The sequence below is a fragment of the Neoarius graeffei genome, chromosome 10 (assembly GCF_027579695.1).
Source record: "Neoarius graeffei isolate fNeoGra1 chromosome 10, fNeoGra1.pri, whole genome shotgun sequence".
Taxonomy (NCBI): domain Eukaryota; kingdom Metazoa; phylum Chordata; class Actinopteri; order Siluriformes; family Ariidae; genus Neoarius; species Neoarius graeffei.
In genome coordinates this window covers 80,038,974-80,062,845 of record NC_083578.1, presented here as the reverse complement: position 1 = coordinate 80,062,845, position 23,872 = coordinate 80,038,974, and the positions used below count along the sequence as shown (strand labels likewise).

The window sequence follows — 23,872 nt, the reverse complement described above, 5'->3', positions numbered from 1 at the left end:
ATGTAATGTGGGGGATGGGCTTAGCTATTATTTATGTTTTGCACAATTATAACACATTTCAAATGTAGCGAGCAAACATTGGATCTGGTTGGGTTTATTTTATTTTATTTTATTTTATTTTAGGTCCCTGATCCTCCAGTGTATCATCACTATAGCTATGAAGCTCCAGGTTGCACAGTGACATGTTTGACTACTGTGAGCTGATGGTTCTAAATATAGGCCTCAGCATCTAAAGTATAATTGTGCAATTTCAGTAGCTTTCTTTTGAAGTTTACTCTTTGCTTATTCCTATGTCAGAAAAATGAAATAGTATGGAAACCAAGCTCAGCGTGACACAAAATAATTGCCTCTAAAGTGCGTATAACACAGCTGGTGTGGATTGAAGTGTTTTGGTTTTTTTTTTTTTTTTTTTAAATGGAAGCATAACCGATGCTCATCTTACGAACACAGAAAAATGCTTTAGAAACATGGCAGATGTAAATTGGGCTTCATAAGCCTTGCAATATTACTGTCATCAGTAAAGAGAAAGGCCATAAGCTAGCATGATCACCACTGGTAAAGGGAAACGATCAAAGGGTGGAATGATCAGGCTAGCGTAAGACTAAGATTAGCATGGGGAAAAGTCACGACTGTCTTAATAGCGGAGCTCAAGAGAATATGGTAATGCCTCAAGCTGAATTTTGATGTTTTTTGCGATCATATAACGTTCGTACATACTGTAGGTACCACCACAGGGAACCTGATCATAAGTGCAAAGTAATGTATCTCATAAACAGCTCATTTTTAATTTATTTACGGAAAAAAGTCGGATTATTCCGTACCAAATTTTCAGAGGTGGACAGTCACGAAGTACGTTTAGTACTTAAGTACACTTTTTGACTGTACTTGAGTTTTTTTTTTTTTTTTGCCAATTTATGACTTTAACTTCACTACATTTGAAAGACAAATATCATGCTTTTCACTAGCCTGGCAAGCCAGACTAAATGTGAATATTTAGTCTGGTCTCGGTCGTAGACATTTCCGAAGGGTGTGGGTAGGAACAACCCGTCGTCTTTCAAACTGTCTCTGTGCGTATAGGCCAACGCTCTGACCAATCAGCGCAACAGTGACTGTGACGTAGTCAGAGCGACAGAAAGCAGTGGGGGAGCCAGCTGGTAGATCAGACTTTTGCCATAGCCGGTCGGCAAAACAGCAAAAACGTCCTTCTTGAAAAGGAATGAGCGGAGAGCCTCTTCCTGCTCATGTTTCAACGAAAACTCCAAGTCTAATTCTTCTAAAACTGATTCCAAAGCGGAGTCAAACACGCGCTGTTCACTAGCCATAGCCATCTTTCCTGTTGCGCTTTCTCCAGCGTCGCGCAGCTTTGTCGTCACTCCTGCAAAAGCCCGCCCAAAGAATCCAAACAAAAACCTTGCGTTGTGATTGGCGGGCACGATTTGATGCCCAGGGTGTGCTGTTGATATGGTCCGAGGCTAGACCCACTCGTAGGCAAAAATATTTTTGGCCGCTAGGCGGGTGGGTCTAGTTTACTAGGCTAACTTTTCACTCCACTACATTTCGATCAAGGTCCTCGTTACTATGAAGCAGCTTTGAAAGTGGATGTTTTTTTTTCTTTTTCTTTTCTAAAACGTGATGGTTTTTTTCGCAGGTGACACCGAGACAGCCGATCAGTAATCACTAGGGTCACGTCACGTCCATAGACTATGAAATCAAGTTCAGTGATTTCTCAGCAGTGTTATTTGAACCAGGGCTTTGAACCAGAATTTTTTTCCTATTGGTTCGTTCCGAACAGAAACGGAATTTTAACGTTTCCGGTTTTGGGTTCCACCATTAAATAGACGTTCCCGAACCGGTTAGAACAAAAAAATTTCGTTCCTGGAATGGTTAATTACGTTCCCTGTCAGCTGTTTAACAAATTGCTATAAAATTATGTCTCTGTCTCATCCAGCTTAAGCCAAATGTAGGCTAATTCTATTACAACCTTCATTAAATAAGACAAGAAATAATTCAAAACAATTATTATTTCAAATGTTGGCGATTTGGATTCTCAGTATGTCTTCCCATCTACACAAACAGAAAAAGTGCCCAAAATGAAAGATAATTCGTTTAGTGTGTTACCAAAGGCTAGTCAGGCCCTATAGAGGGCTACCGCATGACGTCACCGCGCCGCGAGATTTTGTTAGGCGCCATATTGGAAGACCAAGTACACATCTATGCAAGTACATACATACATAAAACAAACTACAGCTGAAATGTAGCCAGGGCCGGTTCTGCCCTAATCTGGACCCGGGTGCAACGTCGCGCAAACACCCCCCCCCCCCAAAAAAAACCCACCAGTCTAAATCAGGACAACCATCACATAACTATAACTATAAACATTTTATATCAACTATTTTAACTAAATGGGCTATAATAAATAAGCCTGCAGGCAGCCACGGCGGGCTGCCTCAGAAAAGTAACCATTCAATGACAACTGAAAGCCTGCAGCCACGGCGGGCTGCCTCAGAAAAGTAACCATTTGTCCTACCTTAACTCGTTTTGCTTTTTCTGCCTCCTTTTTTGTATTTTCGACCCTCCGTTTAGTTTCTTTCCTTTTCTGAAAACCCGATTTGTGTCCAGACATTTTGTTCTGCTACCAACGAACTAACTCGTCAGGTCTCGTCTCTCGAGCCCGCGATGATTCCCGTGGGAAGGGCAACAATTGATACATTTTTACAAACAGCCAATAGGGAGGTTGCATCGTTCAGGCTCTTCTTTGCTCAGACACTCAGTAATGGAGACGTGATAGTAGTCCACCTTCCCGCTCTCTCCATTCAGTCAGCGAACGTCACACAGGAAGTGAACCCCAGCGGGTCATAGAAACTTGCGCAGGAGAAGAATGACTTTTATTTGTAGGCTACAGAAACTTTGAGGAACGAAATAAAAACTGGTATTCACCGGTTATCATTATTTTTAATAAGCGTTTCTGTTCCAGAACATAAAAAATAATGAAGTTTCTGGTTTCGTTTCTGTTCCATGTGAAATAGAAAAAGTTCCCGGTTTTCGTTTTCGTTCCTTGAGCCGGTTCAAAGCCCTGATTTGAACACGATCAGTTGATGGCAGAATGGAAGGAGGCGGTTCTTTTTGGGGAATGCACGCACTCATGGCCATACCTAGAATCCATGTTTCAGTTTTCTGCAAGGATTAAAGATTCTTTTAATTTTAAATCTGTATCATGAAAAGTTTTGGATACAGGCGCCGTGAACGAAAGTTGCTCTTAGAAACGGAGTCAAAATCTATTTTTTATGTAAAAATTTGAAAAATACTTTTTTTTTTTTCAAAAAATCCAAAATAGAAAAAGGCAGCAGTTCACATGTTGCTTGATATGTATACAAAGTTTCATGAAGATATCTTGAGTAGTTTTAAAGATATGGCTCGGAAACGAAAATGTGACTGAATGGAGCCAGTTTCTATATCCCCCACCAAACTTCATTTGGGCGGCGGATAATAAAAGGCAAAGAAGAAAGAGTGTGTTCAGTCTTGATTTAAAAGAACTGAAAGATGCAGTAGACACAAAGTGCTTTGTATTGATTAATGTGGGAAATGCGCTCAGTATAATATGGATTTATCACAAAAGTACATGCATGGATTTATTATTTTTAAAACCCACCAGCCGACTGATCGGGCACGTTTTAATTGTGCGACAGTAATGACGTATATAACGGCACGGCAGAGTAGTGTCCGAAAGTGTTGTTTTTTTTTTTTTTAATTTTGCCAATAAATAAACTAAAACTATGGTTTGACAAAAATAAATTATCATTAAATCTAAGCAAAACAAAGATCATGTTGTTTGGGAGACACAAGATTGTAATGTAGAATTGATAACAGACAATACTAAGATAGAAATGGTACAGGAAATTAAATTTCTTGGTGTGATTTTGGATCATAAAGTCTGCTGGAAACCTCATGTAGGATACATACGAGCAAAACTGGCAAAGTGCTCGGCAATTCTGTGGAAAACAAAACATATATTCTTGATTGCAAATCTTTGCGTACTCTATATTCCTCGTTATTTTTGCCATATCTGACTTACTGTGTCGAAGTCTGGGGAAACACCTACAAAACCACTCTGCAGCCGATATGTACAATACAGAAAAGAGCAATAAGGACAATAAACAAAACAGGATACAGAGATCACACAAACTCACTATTCATAAAATCACACATGTTGAAATTTATGGATCTGGTCAAATTCAGAACAGCACAAATAATGTACAAAGCGAGAAATAATCTATTGCCGAAAAATATACAAGGAATGTTTAGTGAGCGAGAGGGGGGATATAATCTAAGGGGAGACGTAAATTTTAAAAAACCAAAGGTTCGAACAAATATGAAAAGCATGTGCGTATCGAGCTGTGGGGTGACTTTATGGAACAGATTGGAGACAGAAATAAAACAAAGTGCAAATATAAATCTGTTTAAAAAAAGGTGCAAAAAATATTTTTAAACAAGTATATGGAAGAGGAATGTATGTTAATGGAGGATGATGAGGGATAAATCTAAATAGAATAGGGTCGATTGTTATATTAGAACTAACTTAGTATATGGTATGGGATAGTTTATATATTCATATTTACAGGGATAGGTATGTAGTAGATATTTATTTTTGTAATTATATATTTATATAGATATTTATGAAGTGTGTATATGGTATATATTTTTATAGGAGTATTAATGTAGTTTGGATTTCGGGGTAGTTAAAAAGGGGTGGGAAATTCAAGTATTGTACTTCTTCCCACTCCTTTTTCGAACAATGTGTGGTGTTTTGTAATGTCTAATAGCCCGGTCACACCGCCCGAACTTTGCTGGAGCGTTCCTGGAGCGGTGAAAAAAATTCATCACCGCTCGTAACCGTTCACCACCGTTTAACAAAAGTTGGCCCCCGTTAAAGCAACGCCGTATACGCTTGGCTACCGCTGATGTTTCTCAAGGGGCCCTCCTACCGCTCCGAAAGTTTTGAGCTGCACAAAATATTGCGAGCGGTGAGGAGGGGGCAATTTTCCGCCCCGGCAAAGTTCACCCCCGCTCCACCAACGCCCAGTCAAAGTTTGGCACTGCTAGACGCAAGTTCGTGGACGCTTGGGTCCGCTAGGCCAACGCAGAAATCTTGAACGCTGGACCACCGCTGCTTCGCCAGCGTTGCCCGGGCGGCGATTAAACGTTGCACAAACTTCGGTGGAGCGGTTGTAAGCGTTTTACGAGCGGACACGGGGTTGCTGGAACGGTGTCGGGCGTTAAAGCAGCTATCCATGGTGGCGATGAACTTTGGTTTGGCGTTGGTATAGAGGTGTCGGAGCGGGACCAGAATTTGGCTATAAATACGGGGAGAAATGGACCAGGAGTTCATTTGGAATCGAGCTGCCGTTGAGTTCAGACCTCATCTATATCGAATTTGCTCAAAGTTACAGTAAAACTGTATCACCATGGATGCTGAGAGACTTGCTATGATTGGTGCACTAGTCCAGCAGCAGAATCAGAACCTCCTCAGATTGCAACAAGCTGTTGACAGAAGGAGAAGAGAGAGAAGAAGGAGAGACAGAGTTGTGTGGGTCAGACAGTGGATACTGAGAAGGCCTGAACATGGACTGTATGACAAGCTGATGGTGGAGCTTCTATCAAAAATCTATCAGAACTTGTATCAAAACGATCCGTTCAGCTCCATAGTCACAAGCGGTATGCCGCTAAACCAACTTTATACCCCCGCCGAGCCAAAGCCCGCATGCGCAGAACGCCGCTATACCAACGCTCGCGTTACCGCTAAACCAACGCTCGCTACCGCTAAACCAACGCTAAAGCAACGCCGGCTTCAGCGGTGCACCGCTAAGCCAACGCCCGTGTTTTCGATTTTTTTCCCATTTTGTGCGCGGTGACGAGCGTTGTCGAAATTCGGCCCCCCCTCCCTACCGTTCAAGGAACGCTCCAGCAAAGTTCGGGCGGTGTGACCGGGCTATTAGCTTTTTATTTTATATTTTTTTTGATTACTCGTTTTCTTTCTTTTGTATGTACAAATAGTTACTTTTTTATACATGTTCGAAATAAAAATAAACTCATTCATTCAAAAAAATAAATTCATTCATTCATTCATTCATTCAATGAGCTCACTATATAGTCCTCTATATTAGAATTCCCTAGATAGTGAACAGGGAGTAGTGAATGAGCGTGATTTCAGACACTGTTAAAAGCGGCATTATTATTACTAGCATAGTTTAAACTAGCAAACGCAAAGTGACATGGCTTTGTTATCCCCCACCCAAATGAAGTTCGGCGAGGGATATCGAAACGGGTTCCGTCTGGTCACGTATCTTTAAAACTACTGAAGATATCTTCATGAAACTTTGTATACAGATCAAGGAACATGTGAACTGTTGCCTTTTGCTATTTTGGATTAAAAAAAAAAAAGCATCTTTCAAATTTTTACATAAAAAGTAGATTTTGACCTAGTTTCTAAGAGCAACGTTCGTTTCCGGCGCATATATCCAAACTCTTTATGATACGGATTTGAAACTTGGTATACATGTTAAGCCTAGGTCACAACCGGACGTACGATTTTTTTGGCCGTGCGATTTTTGGCGTTTCCCAAATCGCTGCGTTTTTTTGTTCGTGGAGAAAGACGCACGTTGGCTGTAAGTTTGTCTTGCAACCTGAAAAAAAACGTAAGCGCCCGTAGAGTTTGTTTGACATGACAAAGAACCTCTGCGGCCGGTCTACGGCTCGAAAATCAGCACGTCACACGTGCGCCCTCCGTGCGTTTCTTGCGTTTTTTGCACGTAGACCGGCCGTAGGAGCACGTACGGCCGGTTGTGACCGAGGCTTTAACAAGGTGATGTAGATGTGCCTTTTCATACTAAGAAATTTGAGAAATTAAAATTTTTCATGTTTCCATGGAAACAACTTCAGACTTGGGCCCAATCCCAATTCTAATTTCTACCCCTACCCCTCCGCCTTCCCCTCCGCCTTCCCCTTGGCCCTTCCCCTTGAAACTGAGCTACAAGGGATAGGGCTTGAAATTCAACCCTTACGTATTGGGATAGCCCTTCAACGATCGCATACGTCATCGCGTACCTCCGTCAGCGTTTACGTTAGCAAAACGCGACGCGTCATTGGCTGCGACCAGCCGCTACAGTCAGAGCCAGAGGCAGAAATCTCTGCTGGCAGGGTGTGATTTGTTAACTAACACCACTGAATGGGATATCTTTGGCGCTTCGTGCACCACATCCGACAGAATGAGGTGTCAGAACACTCATGTAAACAATAAAAGCGAGAATAACAGAACAAAACGTACGCAGTCAAGCAACCGAAAACAATACTCACTCCCAAAGCTTTTTAGCAGCAGCTTGGATTTCAGAAATCGCTGCTCATTCTCAGCTCGAAAGCGAATCAAGCGGCGTGTTTCCTCTGGATAACAACTTAAAACACGTAAATAATGGAGAAAATACATTTATGACAATCTTTCACCGCGGGAACCGCCATCTTTCTGAAATCCACATGAAATCTCGCTGAAATCCGCATGGCATTGTGGGAAATCACTCAAACCCCTTCGTTCGGAGTCTGCTCCAGGAAAATCTCCGTTTGGAGGGGTACAGAAGCCCTACCCCTTCCCCTACCCCTCCGCGTTAACTGGGATTGGGATACCCCTACCCCTTCACGTGAACGCGCAAAATGGAGGGGAAGGGCTAAGGGGTTGGTCCAAGGGGTGAAATGGGATTCGGCCTTGGTCTCTCAAGTTAGTCTTAGGGGTAAGTTTTGTTTCCGGAGCAGAACTTGAAAACTATGAATGGTATGGTCTTGAAAGTTGGTATATGTGTTGATTAAGTAATGTATATGTGCCTTTTGATACTAAGGAATGTGAGAAATTTTAATTTTTAGCTCACCTGGACCAAAGGTCCGGTGGGTTTATGCCATGAGCTGCTGAGGTCAGTGTAAAGAGGTAGGGTTGGTTTCCTGCAGCAGAGCTTGAAAAAATATGACCGATAATATCTTGAAACCTCGAGCGGGGGATATAGATGACTGTCTTATTTTGAAAACCACCAGTCGATTGATCTGGCACATTTTAATTGTGCGACAGTAATGACGTAAATAACGGTGCAGCGGAGTAGTGTCTGAAAGGTTTTTTTTTTTCCTCTTTTTCCCCATTTTATCAGTGAGCTCACTATGTAGTCCTCTTTATAGAATTCCCGAGACAGTGAATAGGGAGTAGTGAACGAGTGAGTGATTTCAGACACTGTTCAAAGCGGCATTATTGTTACTAGCGTAGTTTAAACTAGCAAACGCAAAGTGACATGGCTTTCAGTTTATTCTTAAGTTAGAGCTGAGGTATTTCGCATTGTTTTACTGATGAACTTGTGTTCATCAGTAAAACAAGACTCTTGTGAAGAAATTCCTGGATTGTGGCGAGCAAAAAAATATATATACACTACCGTTCAAAAGTTTGGGGTCACTTTGAAATGTCCTTATTTTTGAAAGAAAAGCACTGTTCTTTTCAATGAAGATCACTTTAAACTAATCAGAAATCCACTCTATACATTGCTAATGTGGTAAATGACTATTCTAGCTGCAAATGTCTGGTTTTTGGTGCAATATCTCCATAGGTGTATAGAGATCTTGCAGTCACGTGACCGGAAAGTTAACAGCCGCCATCTTGTCGGTAAAAAACACCGCTGAATACCACTGCACTCGTGTACAGAATGGATCGATTTCAACCGACGGACTACACGGCTCATTTTTCTAATGAACAGATAACTAGATATATGTCTAAAATAAACGACCTACAGATTAGTGACCCTTATGGCTTTCCGGACGTAGTTTTCACGACCGTGTCAGTGGATATGGAACTGCCAGCGGAATACCCAGACGTGTATAATTACCTCATTAACTTTCCCTCGCTGTTCAGTGGTGAAGCACTGCGTGCTTATAAATCTCTGGACAGTTATCTTTACAGAAATTCAGGATTTATCAGCGACTCAGATGTGGCATCTTGTAAACAAGAAAATAACAATCCTCATTGGACGGGTAAGTCACTTAAGTATTGAGTATAGCACTGACCAGCCGATTATAGAATAGAATAAGGTAATTCCAGCTGTAATTCCAAATCGTCCGTCTTGTTTACCATGGATCTGGCGTTGGAGAGGTAGAGGCTTGGCAGTGGAGATTTGAGTGGCTGTTTTCTGAGCTTAGTCAACAGGCCGGCTCTGCAGTCTCGCTTTAGCTTCCGCTCCCGACGCCGCCTCCTTCGCTTTGCTTCCGATAACAATCCACGGAGACCCCGCTGGTCTCGCTATCTCGTCCGGAATGTTGTGCATGCGATGGAAATCGGTTACAAACCGTCATTTTCTGCTGGAAACCAATGTCCAGTAAGTCTATACGGTTGTAGTGGATATTAAAGTCCGGTACAGACGAACAACACGCAAAAATACACATAAAAAACGTGCACAGGTAAAGAGAGCTTGTAGCCGCAGCCGTTGTAGTAGAATTGTATATAGTAGGGATTTCCAGAAGAAAAAGTAGAACCAGAAGTAGAAGTAGAAGGCGGAAATATGGTGTTTGACCGACAAGATGGCGTCTGTCACAATCTGGATCGGCTGTGACGTCACATGCAAGTGCTCCATAGAGGCCCATTTCCAGCAACTCTCACTCCAGTGTTCTAATGGTACAATGTGTTTGCTCATTGCCTCAGAAGGCTAATGGATGATTAGAAAACCCTTGTACAATCATGTTAGCACAGCTGAAAACAGTTGAGCTCTTTAGAGAAGCTATAAAACTGACCTTCCTTTGAGCAGATTGAGTTTCTGGAGCATCACATTTGTGGGGTCGATTAAATGCTCAAAATGGCCAGAAAAATGTCTGGACTATATTTTCTATTCATTTTACAACTTATGGTGGTAAATAAAAGTGTGACTTTTCATGGAAAACACAAAATTGTCTGGGTGACCCCAAACTTTTGAACGGTAGTGTATGATCACTTCGCCTCGAGCTTCTACTGCAAATTCAGCTCAGTTTGAGTATATCGCAATAATACACGCATAGCGAAGTAATGATGGGTTGTTATTCCTAATAACATAAGAGCAAGTTCTTACAGAACATATGAATCAGACAGGCTGCAAGAAAGTGCAGTGATATTTGAAAGCTTTTTTTTTTCTTCTTCAAATTGCTTTAATGTGGTGAGCAAAAAGAGGCTTAAACACTTGATTGTATTTTATGATTTCTTTTTCCACCAGTAGTTCTGAAATTGCACAGAATGAACCTTTTTATTAAAAAAAAAATCATTAAAATCAGTCCAGAACATCGGTTCTGCAACAATTAACTGACCCTTTAGAACAATTACCAACTATTATCTGCCTTTATTTTTTTCCCCCCTTGTACTTAATATATCTCTTCCTTTGTATAGTGTGCGGTTATTCTAGCGTAAGTGCTAACTTCAGGTCAGCTCCTGTCTTTTTTTATATCTTTACGAATATAAAGGGCTCATTATCAAGTCTGAAGCTTTGACAAAAGAAATGAAAGTTAACAGACCATGACTAAAATGATTATTATGGTGCCTTCGTTTGGCTCCAGTCAGCACTTTTGGCTCTCGCCCTTTCAGCAGTCAGATCCTTTGACGCGAGGCTTTTGTCCTGCAAGGCCAAGGCGCTACATGGTGTACTGTTTTTCTCTCTAACGCATTCATGTTTTTGTGCATTTTGCAGAAAGTTTTACCCAAAGAGATATCATACAAGCGTGGCAACTGGTTTATTTACAGGCCCAGCCGTGGCTTTCTGCTTCTGAGAATTTGAACTCGCAACCTTTTGGTTACAAGTACAGAATCTTAAGCAGCGAGCTCCCGCTGTCTAGCAAAGCTGACGACTTTTTTTTTCCTCTTCGCGTCCATGTTTTGTTTCTAGGAAGTCACCAGTTGAAAAAGTCCTTTTCTGCGCTCAGTCGGTGGGGGTTATGTTTAGTTTATGATGATGTGTATCGTGTGTATAGGTTAGACAAACATTCAGATCAGATAGTGATAATGGAGCCCATGGATCAGTCCAGGGTTCGTCTGTCTGTACAACTGGGAATATTCCAAAGCATGAAGTTGAGACTTGACAAAACTAGCATAAGACTAATTTGAAGGAAAATTAGCATATTAGATGATTCTTCCGTTTCTGGTTGAGAGTACAGTGTACGCGTTTATGCCTCGGTCACAACCGGCCGTACGTGCTCCTACGGCCGGTCTACGTGCAAGAAACGCACAGAGGGCGCGCGTGAAACGCACGGAGGGCGCGCGTGTGACGTGCTGATTTTCAAGCCGTAGACTGGCCGCAGACCAGCCGCAGAGGTTCTTTGTCATGTCAAACAAACTCTACGGGCGCTTACGTTTTTTTCAGGTTGCAAGACAAACTTACAGCCAACGTGCGTCTTTCTCCACGAACAAAAAAAAACGCAGCGATTTTGGAAATGCCAAAAATCGCATGGCCAAAAAATCGTACGTCCGGTTGTGACCTAGGCTTTAAGGCCAATTTATGCTGACAACCCAGTCCTCGCAGATAGCGTCGCAGACAGTGTCTGCGTAGCCCCCCCACCTTCGCAGACTCTCTGCGCGCACCTCCCAAAAATTGTGACCACCGCAGAAGCCTCGCAGACAGCGTCGCAGACAAGAGGGCTCTGATTGGTCCACTCTACATCCGCTGTACACGCACTTCCGCTTTCCTGGTTTGTTTTGTTTTCACGACCGCCATTTTTAAAAACACGAGCGAAGATGGAGCAGCACGAAGAGCGGTTGATCGAGGAAGTGAGGAAGTACGTACATCTATACGACTCCAGTTCTAGTCATTATAAGTAACCGGAGGATAAACACTCCACTAACCACACCCACCAACTACTCCTAGCGATTTCGCGACTTGGCGCCCCCTTGCATTGTGGCGGTGAATAACATCGCGCACGCCTATTACTCCCCGCTCAACGATAAATTACAACTGTCTGCGAAAAGCTATCTGTGAAAACCTTGTCGCAAGAGCATGCAGAGGCCTTTAGGCTGCTGCTTCTCACCAGAGCTTTTTCTCTCCCCCCCCCCCCCTCCCCCCTTCTTTTTTTTTTTCCTTTTCTGTCCTTGTATGGTTTGATGTCCGTTCTCCGTTTGAATTTTATGTCCGCCAGTTGTGGCGTAGCTCCAGTCCTAGTTTTGGGCGTCAGTTTCCTGAGGCCTTGGTCTTCCATGAGTGAGTGTGTGTTCTGTTCACTGTGGACTCCAGTGAGCTTGCTGTTCCTTTTAACATCAGAGTTGCCCAACACACTGTGCAGCAGTGCTTTTGTGCTCGCTTTGTGGATCCATGGCGCAGTGTTCTGACCGATGTTGCCCGGTGACGGTGTGGGATTTACACTCATGCATCTTTTGGTGGGCTTGTGGGCAGCTACGCCACTGGAGTTACATCCTCACCCTCTTTTGGTGGACTTTTCTGGGAATTGTAAAGTGACCTTGGGTGTGAGAAAGGCACTATACAAGTTAATTATTATTATTATCTCATCCGGCTGACAGGTGATGAGTTTATGCCATCATGTGTTGTCCATCATCCTTCTGGCGTCATCCACATGTCACAAAAATCGCTTCTTCTCTCTGTTCTTCACCGATTTTTATTCTTTTTGGCAGGAAGGTAGGTCTGCCTGGGGTGCATATAGCTTCTACCCAAATTTGCATAATTGCAATTAATAATGAAGATATGCAGTAATTAAGCCCTAACGAGCAGTTTCCACACACATTGCTTCTTCTCCCTCAATTCTTCACCGATTTTGATTCTTTCTGGCATGAAGGCAGGGGGACCTAGGGTGCATATAACTTCTACCCAGATTTGCTTAATTACAATTATTAATGAAGTTATGGACTAATTAAGCCTTAATGAGCAGTTCAACAAAAATCACTTCTTCTCGGTCAATCCCTCACCGTTTTGGATTCTTCTGGCAAATAGGTCGGTATTCCTAGGGTGTATATAGCTTCGATATATAGCTTGTATATTGCTTGCAGCATTTATTGCGCAAGGTGGCCCACTTTAGATCGTTCTTTTTGGACTAGACAGGGCCGGAGTGAGCTACGCCGTCAGTGACGGTCTCGTTGTTATTATCATCATATGTCTGAGACCATCCGTAGGAATTGTAACACTAGCATACAAAAAAAAAGGAATAGTCATTTGATTAACAGGAGATTGAGACGAGTAATGGGGAAAGTCTCCAAGGTTTTACGAGCATGTTAAACTCGCCATCTTCAACCCTTGATTTATTTCATGGTGTCATGTATCAGCTGCGTTTTATTTCTCCTCTCCTTTCTCTTTATAAAAGAGGGACACCAATATGAAGTTACCTCGCCTCAAGGTCTGTCATTTGTTTATGGATTTCCAACAAGATGTGCGTCACCATACTTTATTCTGTTGGTGCGTTACAGCAGGCAGGCTTTCCCATAAGGAAATTGTGGCAGTGGGGGCGTGGTCAAGAGTCGGTCTGTGACCGGAGGGCGGAGTCAGGGAAGGTAAGTGGCAGAATCACTGCACCTGATGTTAATTAATGTGTTTGTGTGTCTTCCCCAGTGACCGCGCCCTATTTAAGGAGAGAGAGCGAGAGCAGAGGGAGCTCTCTCCCCAACCAGACGACTAATGTGTGCGCATGTGTCTGAGTGTCTAGGAGAAGTGTACGCTGAAAAGTGTCACAATAAAAAAAAGAGTTTTGTGAACTCAGTTCTGGCCTGCCGTCCTTCTGTGCTCCACCCACCCATACGGTTCGTTCAGTGTACGTGACATAAACGAGGTGCCTTGGTCAGTCAGAATCTCTTTCGGGATTCCAACTCGGGAGATAACGCGGAAGAGCGCCTCCGCAATACTGCATGCTGAGATATTGCGAAGAGGCACTGCTTCCGGGTATCGCGTTGCATCGTCCACCAGAACTAATATAAAGCGGTACCCTCGTGTTGACCGATCTAATGGCCCGACGAGATCCATCCCAATTCTTTCGAACGGGGTCTTGATTAATGGGAGAGGGCGCAAAGGCGCTTTTGGAATGGCTGCTGGATTTACTAACTGGCATTCGTGGCACGCCGTACACCACCTACGGACATCGCCGCGAATCCCTGGCCAATAGAACCGGGCCATTATTCGGGCTAGTGTTTTATCCTGCCCCAAATGTCCAGCCATGGGATTAAAGTGAGCTGCCTGGAATACCAATTCCCGGCGGCTCTTCGGAATCAAAAGCTGTGTGATTTGCTCTTTAGTCTGAGTGTCGTGCGTCACTCGGTATAATCTATCCTTCATAATCGCGAAGTAGGGGAAGGATGGGGTGGCGTTTGGCTGGAGCGTTTGACCATCGATTATTCTCACTTGGACAAACGCATGCCGCAGAGTCTTGTCTTGCGACTGCTTTAATGGAAAATCCGCGAGGGATTCCCCAGTAGAGAGAGGAGGAGCCGGCGGCTCCTCACTCTGACGTGGAGATGATGTAGACGGCTCTGTGACAGCTGCTCCCGCCAAAGCGACACCGGGATCTCCCCCTGTTAAACTATGGTAGGACCCACTCTTCACTAGATGACTCATTAACTCCCTAAATCCCGGCCAATCCGTCCCCAAAATTATCGAGTGGGTAAGGCGAGGATTAACCACCACCTTCACTATAAATTTTTCCCCTCGAAATAGAATGTGGACTGATACTAGAGGGTAGTTGTGAACATCCCCGTGCACACACAACACCTTCACCAATTGTGCTCCCCCCAATGCCTCGTCTTGCATCAGGCTTTGGTGGATTGAGGTCTGATTACAACCAGAATCCACTAACGCCTGATATGTATCCCGTTGGATACTCACCGGTATGCGATACGCTCCGGCCCGATCGAGGGCGGCTCCTGGCGCGTCGGGGATCCGAACCACCACGCCCACCTCCATCACCGAGCACTGCTGTTGGAGGTGGCCTGGCTCCCCGCAGCGCCAGCAAACCAGCCCGGGCTTCCTCTCTGCACTAGTGCTCTGGGGCTCACTCACCTGGGGGGGGAGACAGTCACAGAAGGGAGAAACGGGAGGGCACCGCGGGTGCGCCTGGCTGGCTGGGGTGGCACCGGCCCCCGCCTCCGCGGTGGGGGAATGGGGCGAGGAGGAGACGGAGAGAGAGGAGAGAAGAGGTTGTCTGCTGTCCTGCCATTGGGACAGCCGCCAAATGGTCCTCCGCCAGCTCGATTGCCTGATCCAGCGACGCCGGGCGGTGGCACTGGACCCACTCCGCAGTTCCTACTGGTAAATGTGCGATGAACTGCTCCAGTACCACCTGGTTGATGAGTCCCTCGGCGTCGCGGTTGTCGGCCCGCAACCACTGCCAGCAGGCATCCCAGAGTTGCTGGCCAAACGCGAACGGTCGGCCGACTTCCTCCAAGCGCAAAGCGCGGAAGCTGTTGCTCGGGGGTGAGCCCCACCCGCTGGAGGACGGCCCGGCGAAGGTCCACGTAGGCCAGCTGGCGGTCGGTGGGGAGCTGTAGTGCGGCCAGCTGCACCTCTCCCGTTAGCAGGGGGAGGAGGCGCGCCGCGCGCTGTTCCACCGGCCACCCTGAGGTCTCTGCTACCTGCTCAAAGAGCGTGAGGAAGGCCTCGGGGTCGTCCTGCAGGCCCATCTTCGTGAGGGTGAGGGGGTACGGGCCCGCAGTGGTGGAGTTGGTGGACCCCGCCGACGCGAGGAGGTGCCGGAACGCCCAACGATCTTCCTGTTGCACCAACACCAGGGCCTCGAACCATTGTTCTTGCTCCTTTCGGAGGGCGAGCAGCGCCTGGTGTTGGCTCTGTTGGGCCGTGGTGAGGGCGTGGATCAGGTCTGCGAAGGGGGAGAACTCCATGGGGCTGTTCTCTTCTGTGCTCATTCCCGGGTTTCGGCACCACTGCCACTGTGACAGTTTGTATGGGTGGGTGGAGCACAGAAGGACGGCAGGCTAGAACTGAGTTCACAAAACTCTTTTTTACTGTGACACTTTTCAGCGTACACTTCTCCTAGACACTCAGACACACGCACACACATTAGTCGTCTGGTTGGGGAGAGAACTCCCTCTGCTCTCGCTCTCTCTCCTTAAATAGGGCGTGGTCACTGGGGAAGACACACAAACACATTAATTATGCAGTGATTCTGTCACTTACCTTCCCTGACTCCGCCTTCCGGTCACAGACCAACGCTTGACCACACCCCCGCTGCCACAGAAATTTTAATAGTGCCACCTGCAGTATTGGAGCACTCGTACGTGGTGGTGAGCATATAAACTGGCCAAGAGTGTTTTTTTTTTTCCCCCCCTCCCTCTCCGCCTCATCATGGCAGCCTTATAGATGTCATCTTCACATTAAGTATGCTAAGGTCTGAAGACTAGCAAAGGGAAAGTCCTTAAACTGGGACATGGAACGCACTTATACAGGCTTTTTTCTCTTCAATCCTATTCCTACCTGCTCCCAAAGGATTTCTGACCAATCCCAGTTGCTCCCACAGGCACTCGACCAATCCTAAGCTCACTTGTAGAAGGTTACACCAATCCTCCCTTCTATAGTTCAACATTCTTTCCCATTTTAGATCTGTTTTTGTAGCAATAGAGCTGTTACTTCCGCCTACAGTGAAGTCACATGCATTCCCGCTATTGTACGTTATTTGCACTTTCTGCTGTCTAAACACTGCCATTACTGCTCGGAAAAACTAAGAGACAACGCAGCCTGATGATAAACGCAATTCATTTTTTATTTCATCGATTCGAATTATCAAATTTTTATCGTGATTTATCATCTCACAATATATCATTGCATGCCTAGTGTTTTTACAAGAGTAATCGGTTCCTGATACGTCCTACAATTAGCACATAGAGACACTGCAAACAAGAAAAACTGAGAAGAAAGAATGGAGAGAATCAACTTGCCGGAACGTGAAGGAAAAACTTAAGGCTGTGTTAGGAATGGAATCTTTAAGGAGAACTGAAGCCATTTTTAAACTTGCTTCATTTCTGAATTAACATGTTATTTAATTACGTTTTCGGTTTTAGTAACCTTATATCGTGACTCGTATTGGCAACTAATTGCAATTAAATATTATCCTTCTCGGCCTATTCGTTTTTTAGCCGTGTTGAATTTAGTTCGTTTGGTCCACGGCAGGCGTCGCTTATCCGCGCGATCGTCACGAGACTTGTGCGAGACTTCGAAACGTGAAGTGTCAGCCAGGTGTCGGTGCCGCCATTTCGAAAACTGTTTTCCAAACGAAATATTGCACAAAAACAAGTTTAAATGACGATTACTACCTACGTTTTTCAAACTTTCCCGATTGCTATCAAAACAAACAAAACTTCCAGCTTGATTACGTCAGCATTCAAAAAGAGGGCGCACGCGTCTTTTGGCAGATATTGGTCACTTTGATGTTTTACGATGTACTTTTTACGATGTCTCGCACAGGTCTCAACGAATCTCGTTTACGGCCATAGGGAGGGAAAGTAATCTCATCGCCCCCTACTGGATGCATTCCAACCTGTATGGCAAAATGAATGGGAATATCTTTTCAAAAAATTACATTTCGGGTTACACTTCAAAGTTAAGACAATGGCTTCCATATGTTGTGCATGTCGGGCAGCTCTATCGATCCTGGTGATCATACTTTATTTTTTCCACCGATTTGAGTTGTTTTGCATGTTTTTTAATAAGCTGATCAAAGACTACACGGACCTGACGTCGCGTATGAGACGTCACCGCAAGTCTAGCGCCTTTCCAAATCTGTAGCAGGTAGCGGCCGGCGAGTAGCCTACATCAACATGCCGATTTGTATAGCGTGGTTGGCGGAGTATTTCTGTACCAATAAGAAATGCATCCCTCGTGGGGATAACCATTACAGATCAGATAGCTAAGCCTACTGCTGACGTAATATGAGCGACTCTGACTAGACAGTTTGGTTGTAGTCCGTTTCTGACAGGTTAGGCGCAATTTCGATCTTTTTAAAAGACAGCGAAATTTCACCTGATTTGAAAATCGGGTCTATGGGATTTTCAATAGTATGGCTCTCGGCTTAGGAACGCTATCACTAGGATCGCTGTGTTTCACTTTCCCTCCCTATTGCTTTGACGTATGGACTGATATATAAAGGATGTGCAGTCACGTGACCCGTCCGTGTTTACTCCGCCATATTGGACGGCTTCAGGATTGTTTACCTTGCGCGAGCGTAATGGATCCAGGGAGTAATCCCCAAGAAAATTCGGAAAATACCCCATCTACATCGTGCGATAACTTGTCTAAGTTTGTTCAGCATCTTGAAGGTGACGTGAGGCAGCGTTACGTGGAAAAGTGTTCCAGGTTGGGGACTGCAGATCCGTACAACTTGCCGCAATCCTTGTTCAGGGAAATTTGGAGCTGCGGTGCCAGCGATTTGCCCGATCTGGCCTACCACGACATTTACAATTTTCTTGTTAATCATGAATCGTGTTACACTGGCAAAGCCCTCAAAGTTTACAAGAGCCTGGAAGCTTATAAATATTTTGTTGCGGGATGGGTATCTCAACTATATCTCTGGAAGGTTCCGAAGAAGAATGTCTACTTGATAACCTCACGGGTAAGTGGCATTAAGACGTTTATCATGAAGAGACTGTGCAGGATGTTTTATCGTAAGAATGTTCGAAATCTAAACTCAGTTCCAGATAATGACAGGGTTGTAAATATGTACGTTTTTGTCTGAAAAAAAAAATCACAAATCACCGCTATCTTTATCTGTGCAGAATTATTATTCAATATCAGATATAAATGTATTAGAAGATTACACCTACCTGATATGAAGTGTTCACTACAAATTCGGCTGGTAGAACTGGGGTACCAGTTTTCTCTTCGCACAGCGGACACCCATTTTGCGCGTCTCTCCTCGTCTGCGGGGAATCTATAAAATGACAGGCCCTCCTTTTGGCCCTGTCTATTGGTACAACCAAATGCTGAACAAGATATAACCATTCTCGAAAGATCTACTCCCACACACTTGATAATTAGAACGGGTTCGTCTAAGTTCTATGCGCGGCCATGCCATCCAAAATGGCAGATAAACAAATATCACGTGACCTCGTGATGTCACGTGCACGCTCTCTATAGCGCAGGGCTTTTCAAAGTGTGGGGCGCACCTCCCCTAGGGGGCGCCAGAGTTCTTCAGGGGGGGCGCAACGTGAGGAAAAATAAACCAGAATAAGTTACTATTGCGGACATTTAGCTACCTTCAGCTAGCCTTTGCCAGAGACAAAATGGATCGATTTTTAGTACCTAAAGCTACAGTGAGTGAGGAGACAGAGTCTGGGCCAAGCAAACAAAGAAGGAAGTATGACCACGATTATTTAAAGTTTGGATTTTCATGGACTGGATCTGAAGATGCTCCACTGCCACAGTGTGTTGTCTGCCAAAAGGTGCTAGCTAACGATGCTATGAGATGTTTAAAATGTGTAAAACAAGATGTTTTTAAAAAAAGCACAGATGTTTCTCATCTCATCTCATTATCTGTAGCCGCTTTATCCTGTTCTACAGGGTCGCAGGCAAGCTGGAGCCTATCCCAGCTGACTACGGGCGAAAGGCGGGGTACACCCTGGATAAGTCGCCAGGTCGTCACAGGGCTGACACATAGACACAGACTTCACACTCACATTCACACCTACGGTCAATTTAGAGTCACCAGTTAACCTAACCTGCATGTCTTTGGACTGTGGGGGAAACCGGAGCACCCGGAGGAAACCCACGCGGACACGGGGAGAACATGCAAACTCCGCACAGAAAGGCCGTCGCCGGCCACGGGGCTCGAACCCGGACCTTCTTGCTGTGAGGCGACAGCGCTAACCACTACACCACCGTGCCGTCCCAGCACAGATGTTTAAAATGTGTAAAAGAAAAAAAATAATGTGTACAACAACCATTTTTTTTTTAAATACGAATGGAACATTGAGTATAGCAACAACAAAAATTGTAAGGGGGGCGCTGTTGTTTTGTGCTCTCTGGTGGGGGGCTGACTCTCCCACACTTTGAAAACCCCTGATATAGCGTATTTCAAACACTCATAACTTGCTATAGCGGTGACAAAAAAGCGATCAAAAATGCATTCCTGTATTTAATAAAATATGATGAAAAGAATTTTGATGATAAATTTGCCGTCAGTTCTCCTTGAAAGAGAATATACAGTTCAGATTAAAGGTCTTATTGCTTTGTGCGTGCCGACTCCTTGGGATCCCATGTGAGGCAAACTTTACGTAATGTATTGAGAACCTTCAACAGCAAGAGTATTTTGAAATTCTTTGACTCTTTGAAATTTGCTTTGACTCGGTTATGAAGTGTCCATTATCATTCTGATAGATACACGTTTGCTCATTTTCCTCTCGGCGAGCTGCGGCAGGATTCTGTCGAAATCCATCATGAGCGCAGTCGAGAGAGGCTCCTTCTTAACGCCACGCTTAGTCTTCCTTTTCCCTGCTGAATGGATGCTTTTATATATTAAACATCCCTATTCTCAGTGCTCTGAGCCGCTCGCCTTTCACCTTTCTCTTCATTTCCAGTCGAATGTAATTATGTGGAACTCGGTGGGAGGCTGGGATCTAAATTTGGTGCGACAGGTATGGGCTCAATTTGATGGCATTTATGACTGAGAAACGAGTACAGTGCTGCTTTTACTTCGATATAAGCATCCAGCTATGAGCGAGACGACTAAAGATCAGCACAAGATGGGTTTTATTTCTGTTTAAACGTTTATAAAATGTAAATCGCGGTCTGTGTAACACGTCCTTTTTCCTTTTTTTTTTTTCCTGACCCAGAGGACGTACACCTGCACTTCCAGAAGTGTGAGGTAGAGTACCTGCAGTTCGCCTTCCGCTGGATGAACAACCTGCTGATGAGGGAGTTGCCGCTGCGCTGCACAATCCGCCTGTGGGACACGTACCAGGTGGATGGACACACACACACACACACACACAGAGTGTGAAAGGTCAGGGCTGCAAATATGTGAAAAAGTCCCAAGGTTGCACGTCAGCAGCATATCTTCATATAATCACTTACAGTCTGTTGAAGAATTATTGGCACCCCTGCATGAGGATGGAATTTTGTCACGCATAATGATTTTCACCCTCTTTAAATAATTGTATATACAGCAGAGATGCCTACTAGTACGGATTGGCCGTATTTTGTACGGAAAAGTTACGTAAATACGATGTTACGGCAAACAGTGTTATTCTGTACGGAATTATTATAAAGTCTTAAAAAAATTCCAGTGAGTTGTTTTTAAACGTCCAAGCGACTTTTTCAATAGCTAGGCTATTTATTTTTACGACAACCACACATGCTGCGTGTGACATGCGCAGATTCCGCACATGCTGCGTGTGACATGCGCAGATTCCGCACGTTTGCTCGCGCTATTTTCGATACGGTAGAATGGCCGTGCATTACACCCAGTCAAAAGGGCAATGGATACGCGCACTGCAAACTGTGTAGAACTGACATTAACATCACTCATGGTGGTCGCGATGACTGCACGCGGCATGTCAACTACAAAAAAAAAAAAACGTATGGAGTATGCTGAAATGGCGAGTCAGGCGGAAAGTAAATCTGGGGGTATCCAGCAGTTTTTTACGAAATCTGTGGATGAAAAGACACGGAACGTGACCCGTGCTGAAGCGGTGATGGTTGACCTGTGCTTGGAGTTGAACTTGCCAATTAGTGCCATGAAATGTGAGTTAAACTTATTCAGTTTCTTTTTACATGTCTGATTTTTAGAAATATCAAACACTGGCTGTACTTCTTTAATTCAAAGTCTTTTCAGTGTTGCAAGTACAAATGTACATGTAGTATGATCAAAAACAGAATTTTATGATTAGTGCTGTTGGGATTGTGGCAAAAAATTGATCATTCCACTGTTTTAAATACAATTATAAATGTCATTTTATTCAATGGCTCTTCTGAAGCATTATGCTGAAGTATTTATATATTTGGACATTAAGATAACAATGTCGGACTCTCTTTGGCATGAAATAAGAAATTTTTTTTACATTTGATTAGAATCCGTTAACAGGTAGAACATTTTGCCAGGCAATATAATATAATACTTTTGAGGAGTTACATTCAATACCAATGATTGGTAGTCAACCGTAATGTCTGCAAACAGGGAACACTATTGTATTTATAAAAATGTGATATACAGTATTGTATGCTCTAGAAATTTGTTGAGTGGAAATTCAGTTGAGATGGCTGCTCGCGTTTTGTTTATCCAATTCACACAAAACAGTTCTTTTTAATAATTTAAATGTTAAACATATTGGTATATACACCTCTTTTATAATGGAAATGCGCATAAATTAATGTTACTGAAAGTCATTCCAAAATACTGAAAAATGTTTTCAAGAATACTGAAATTCAAAATTTGGGGTCGGCATCTCTGATACAGGGTGTTTCAAAAAATTTGATATCATTCTAGGATATTTACATCTCAAATAGTATCAAATTTTATGAAACACCCTGTTTTGTTTTGTTTTTCCCCTTAATTTTTTTTTTTTTGGGGGGGGACAAAATATTGGCACCCCAAATGAATATTGAAAATTAATTCTCTAGTTCCCCTGTTTCACAATTGCACACACGGAGTGAAATATCAGCGCTGCCAAAATTTATTTAAAAAAAAAATTACAAGGTCGCAGGTTGCTCCAGAGTGTTCACAGCAATGAAAATCTTCATGGGATTTCATTCAAGAATTTTTGGCACCTTTTAAATGGAAAGAGATGTGGATTTTTTTTTTATTCACGTACTGTATACCAGATTATCAGAGCACAGGGTCAGCCATGATAAGGACCTTGTTCAATGGCCCAGCACTGACCGTTCTGATGCTACCATCTGAACTCACGACCTTCTGATTACTCGTCCCAAATCTTGGCGAAACAGTTATATAAACGTAGTTGCACACAGTTATTTATATTTTCCACTCACGGAACTGGAAGCATTACTTAGATATCAATTAAAGGAGAACTGAAGTCATTTTTAAACTTGCTTTATTTCTTAATTAACGTGTTATTCAATTACGTTTTCGGTTTTAGTAACTTTATACCGTGACTCGTATTGGCAACTAATCGCAATTAAATATTGTACTTATCGGCCTGTTCGGTTTTCAGCCATGTTGAATTTAGTTCGTTTGGTCCACGGCAGGCGTCGCTTATCCGCGCGATCTTCACCAGACTTGTGCGAGACTTCGAAACGTCAAGCGTCAGCCAGGTGTCAGTGTCAGTCTTCTTGATTTTTTTTTTTTCCTCAGAAAATGTGGCAAAATTATTGCCATCTGTAATTAACATTTAAAGTGAATAAACATCCTGTTTCCTTTTGTTAAAAATCTGTGGCTGCACATAGACATACAATCCTTTCGTCATTCATCAAAATCAGTTTTGGAATTAGAGTTGAATTTATTTATTTATTTATTTTTATTTATTTATTTATTTTTTTTTAGTTTTTAAACTTTCCGCGTAACAGCAAGCTGTCTGGAAACGTTGCAGCACCTTCATAATGCCACCTCATTTGAACTATAATCATGCTGTGGTCAAATGAGACAGAAATCGGATGTTTTGACCATGAACACATCGCCATAATGGGATTTGGGGGGAGGCTTACAAAAACCCACGGTTTAAAAAAAAAATACTTAAAAATAAAAATTATATTATGATTATTTGATGATTTGGTTTATGGTGGTCCAGGAACTAGTGTTTTTAATTGGATCATGGTGTAGGAGCCATTTGGCCTCTCTCCTGTAAGGTTTTATTTGCCCACTAGGTGGCAGTCTGATGTAATTAGGGGTCATGCCAATGGAGCGCTTGCATGTGACATCACAGCCGATCCAGATTGTGACAGACGCCATATTTCTG

General features: G+C 43.6%; 1 protein-coding gene across 1 annotated transcript in view; it reads left to right on the top strand.

Annotated features, from left to right (window-relative positions):
- The window catches only part of tbc1d22b (TBC1 domain family, member 22B), a 198,383-nt gene that overhangs the window by 143,062 nt on the left and 31,449 nt on the right, over positions 1–23,872 (top strand). The window contains exon 10 of the mRNA XM_060932378.1: positions 20,795–20,922. Coding sequence (XP_060788361.1) covers positions 20,795–20,922 — 128 coding nt within the window. The remainder of the gene's footprint in view (positions 1–20,794; positions 20,923–23,872) is intronic.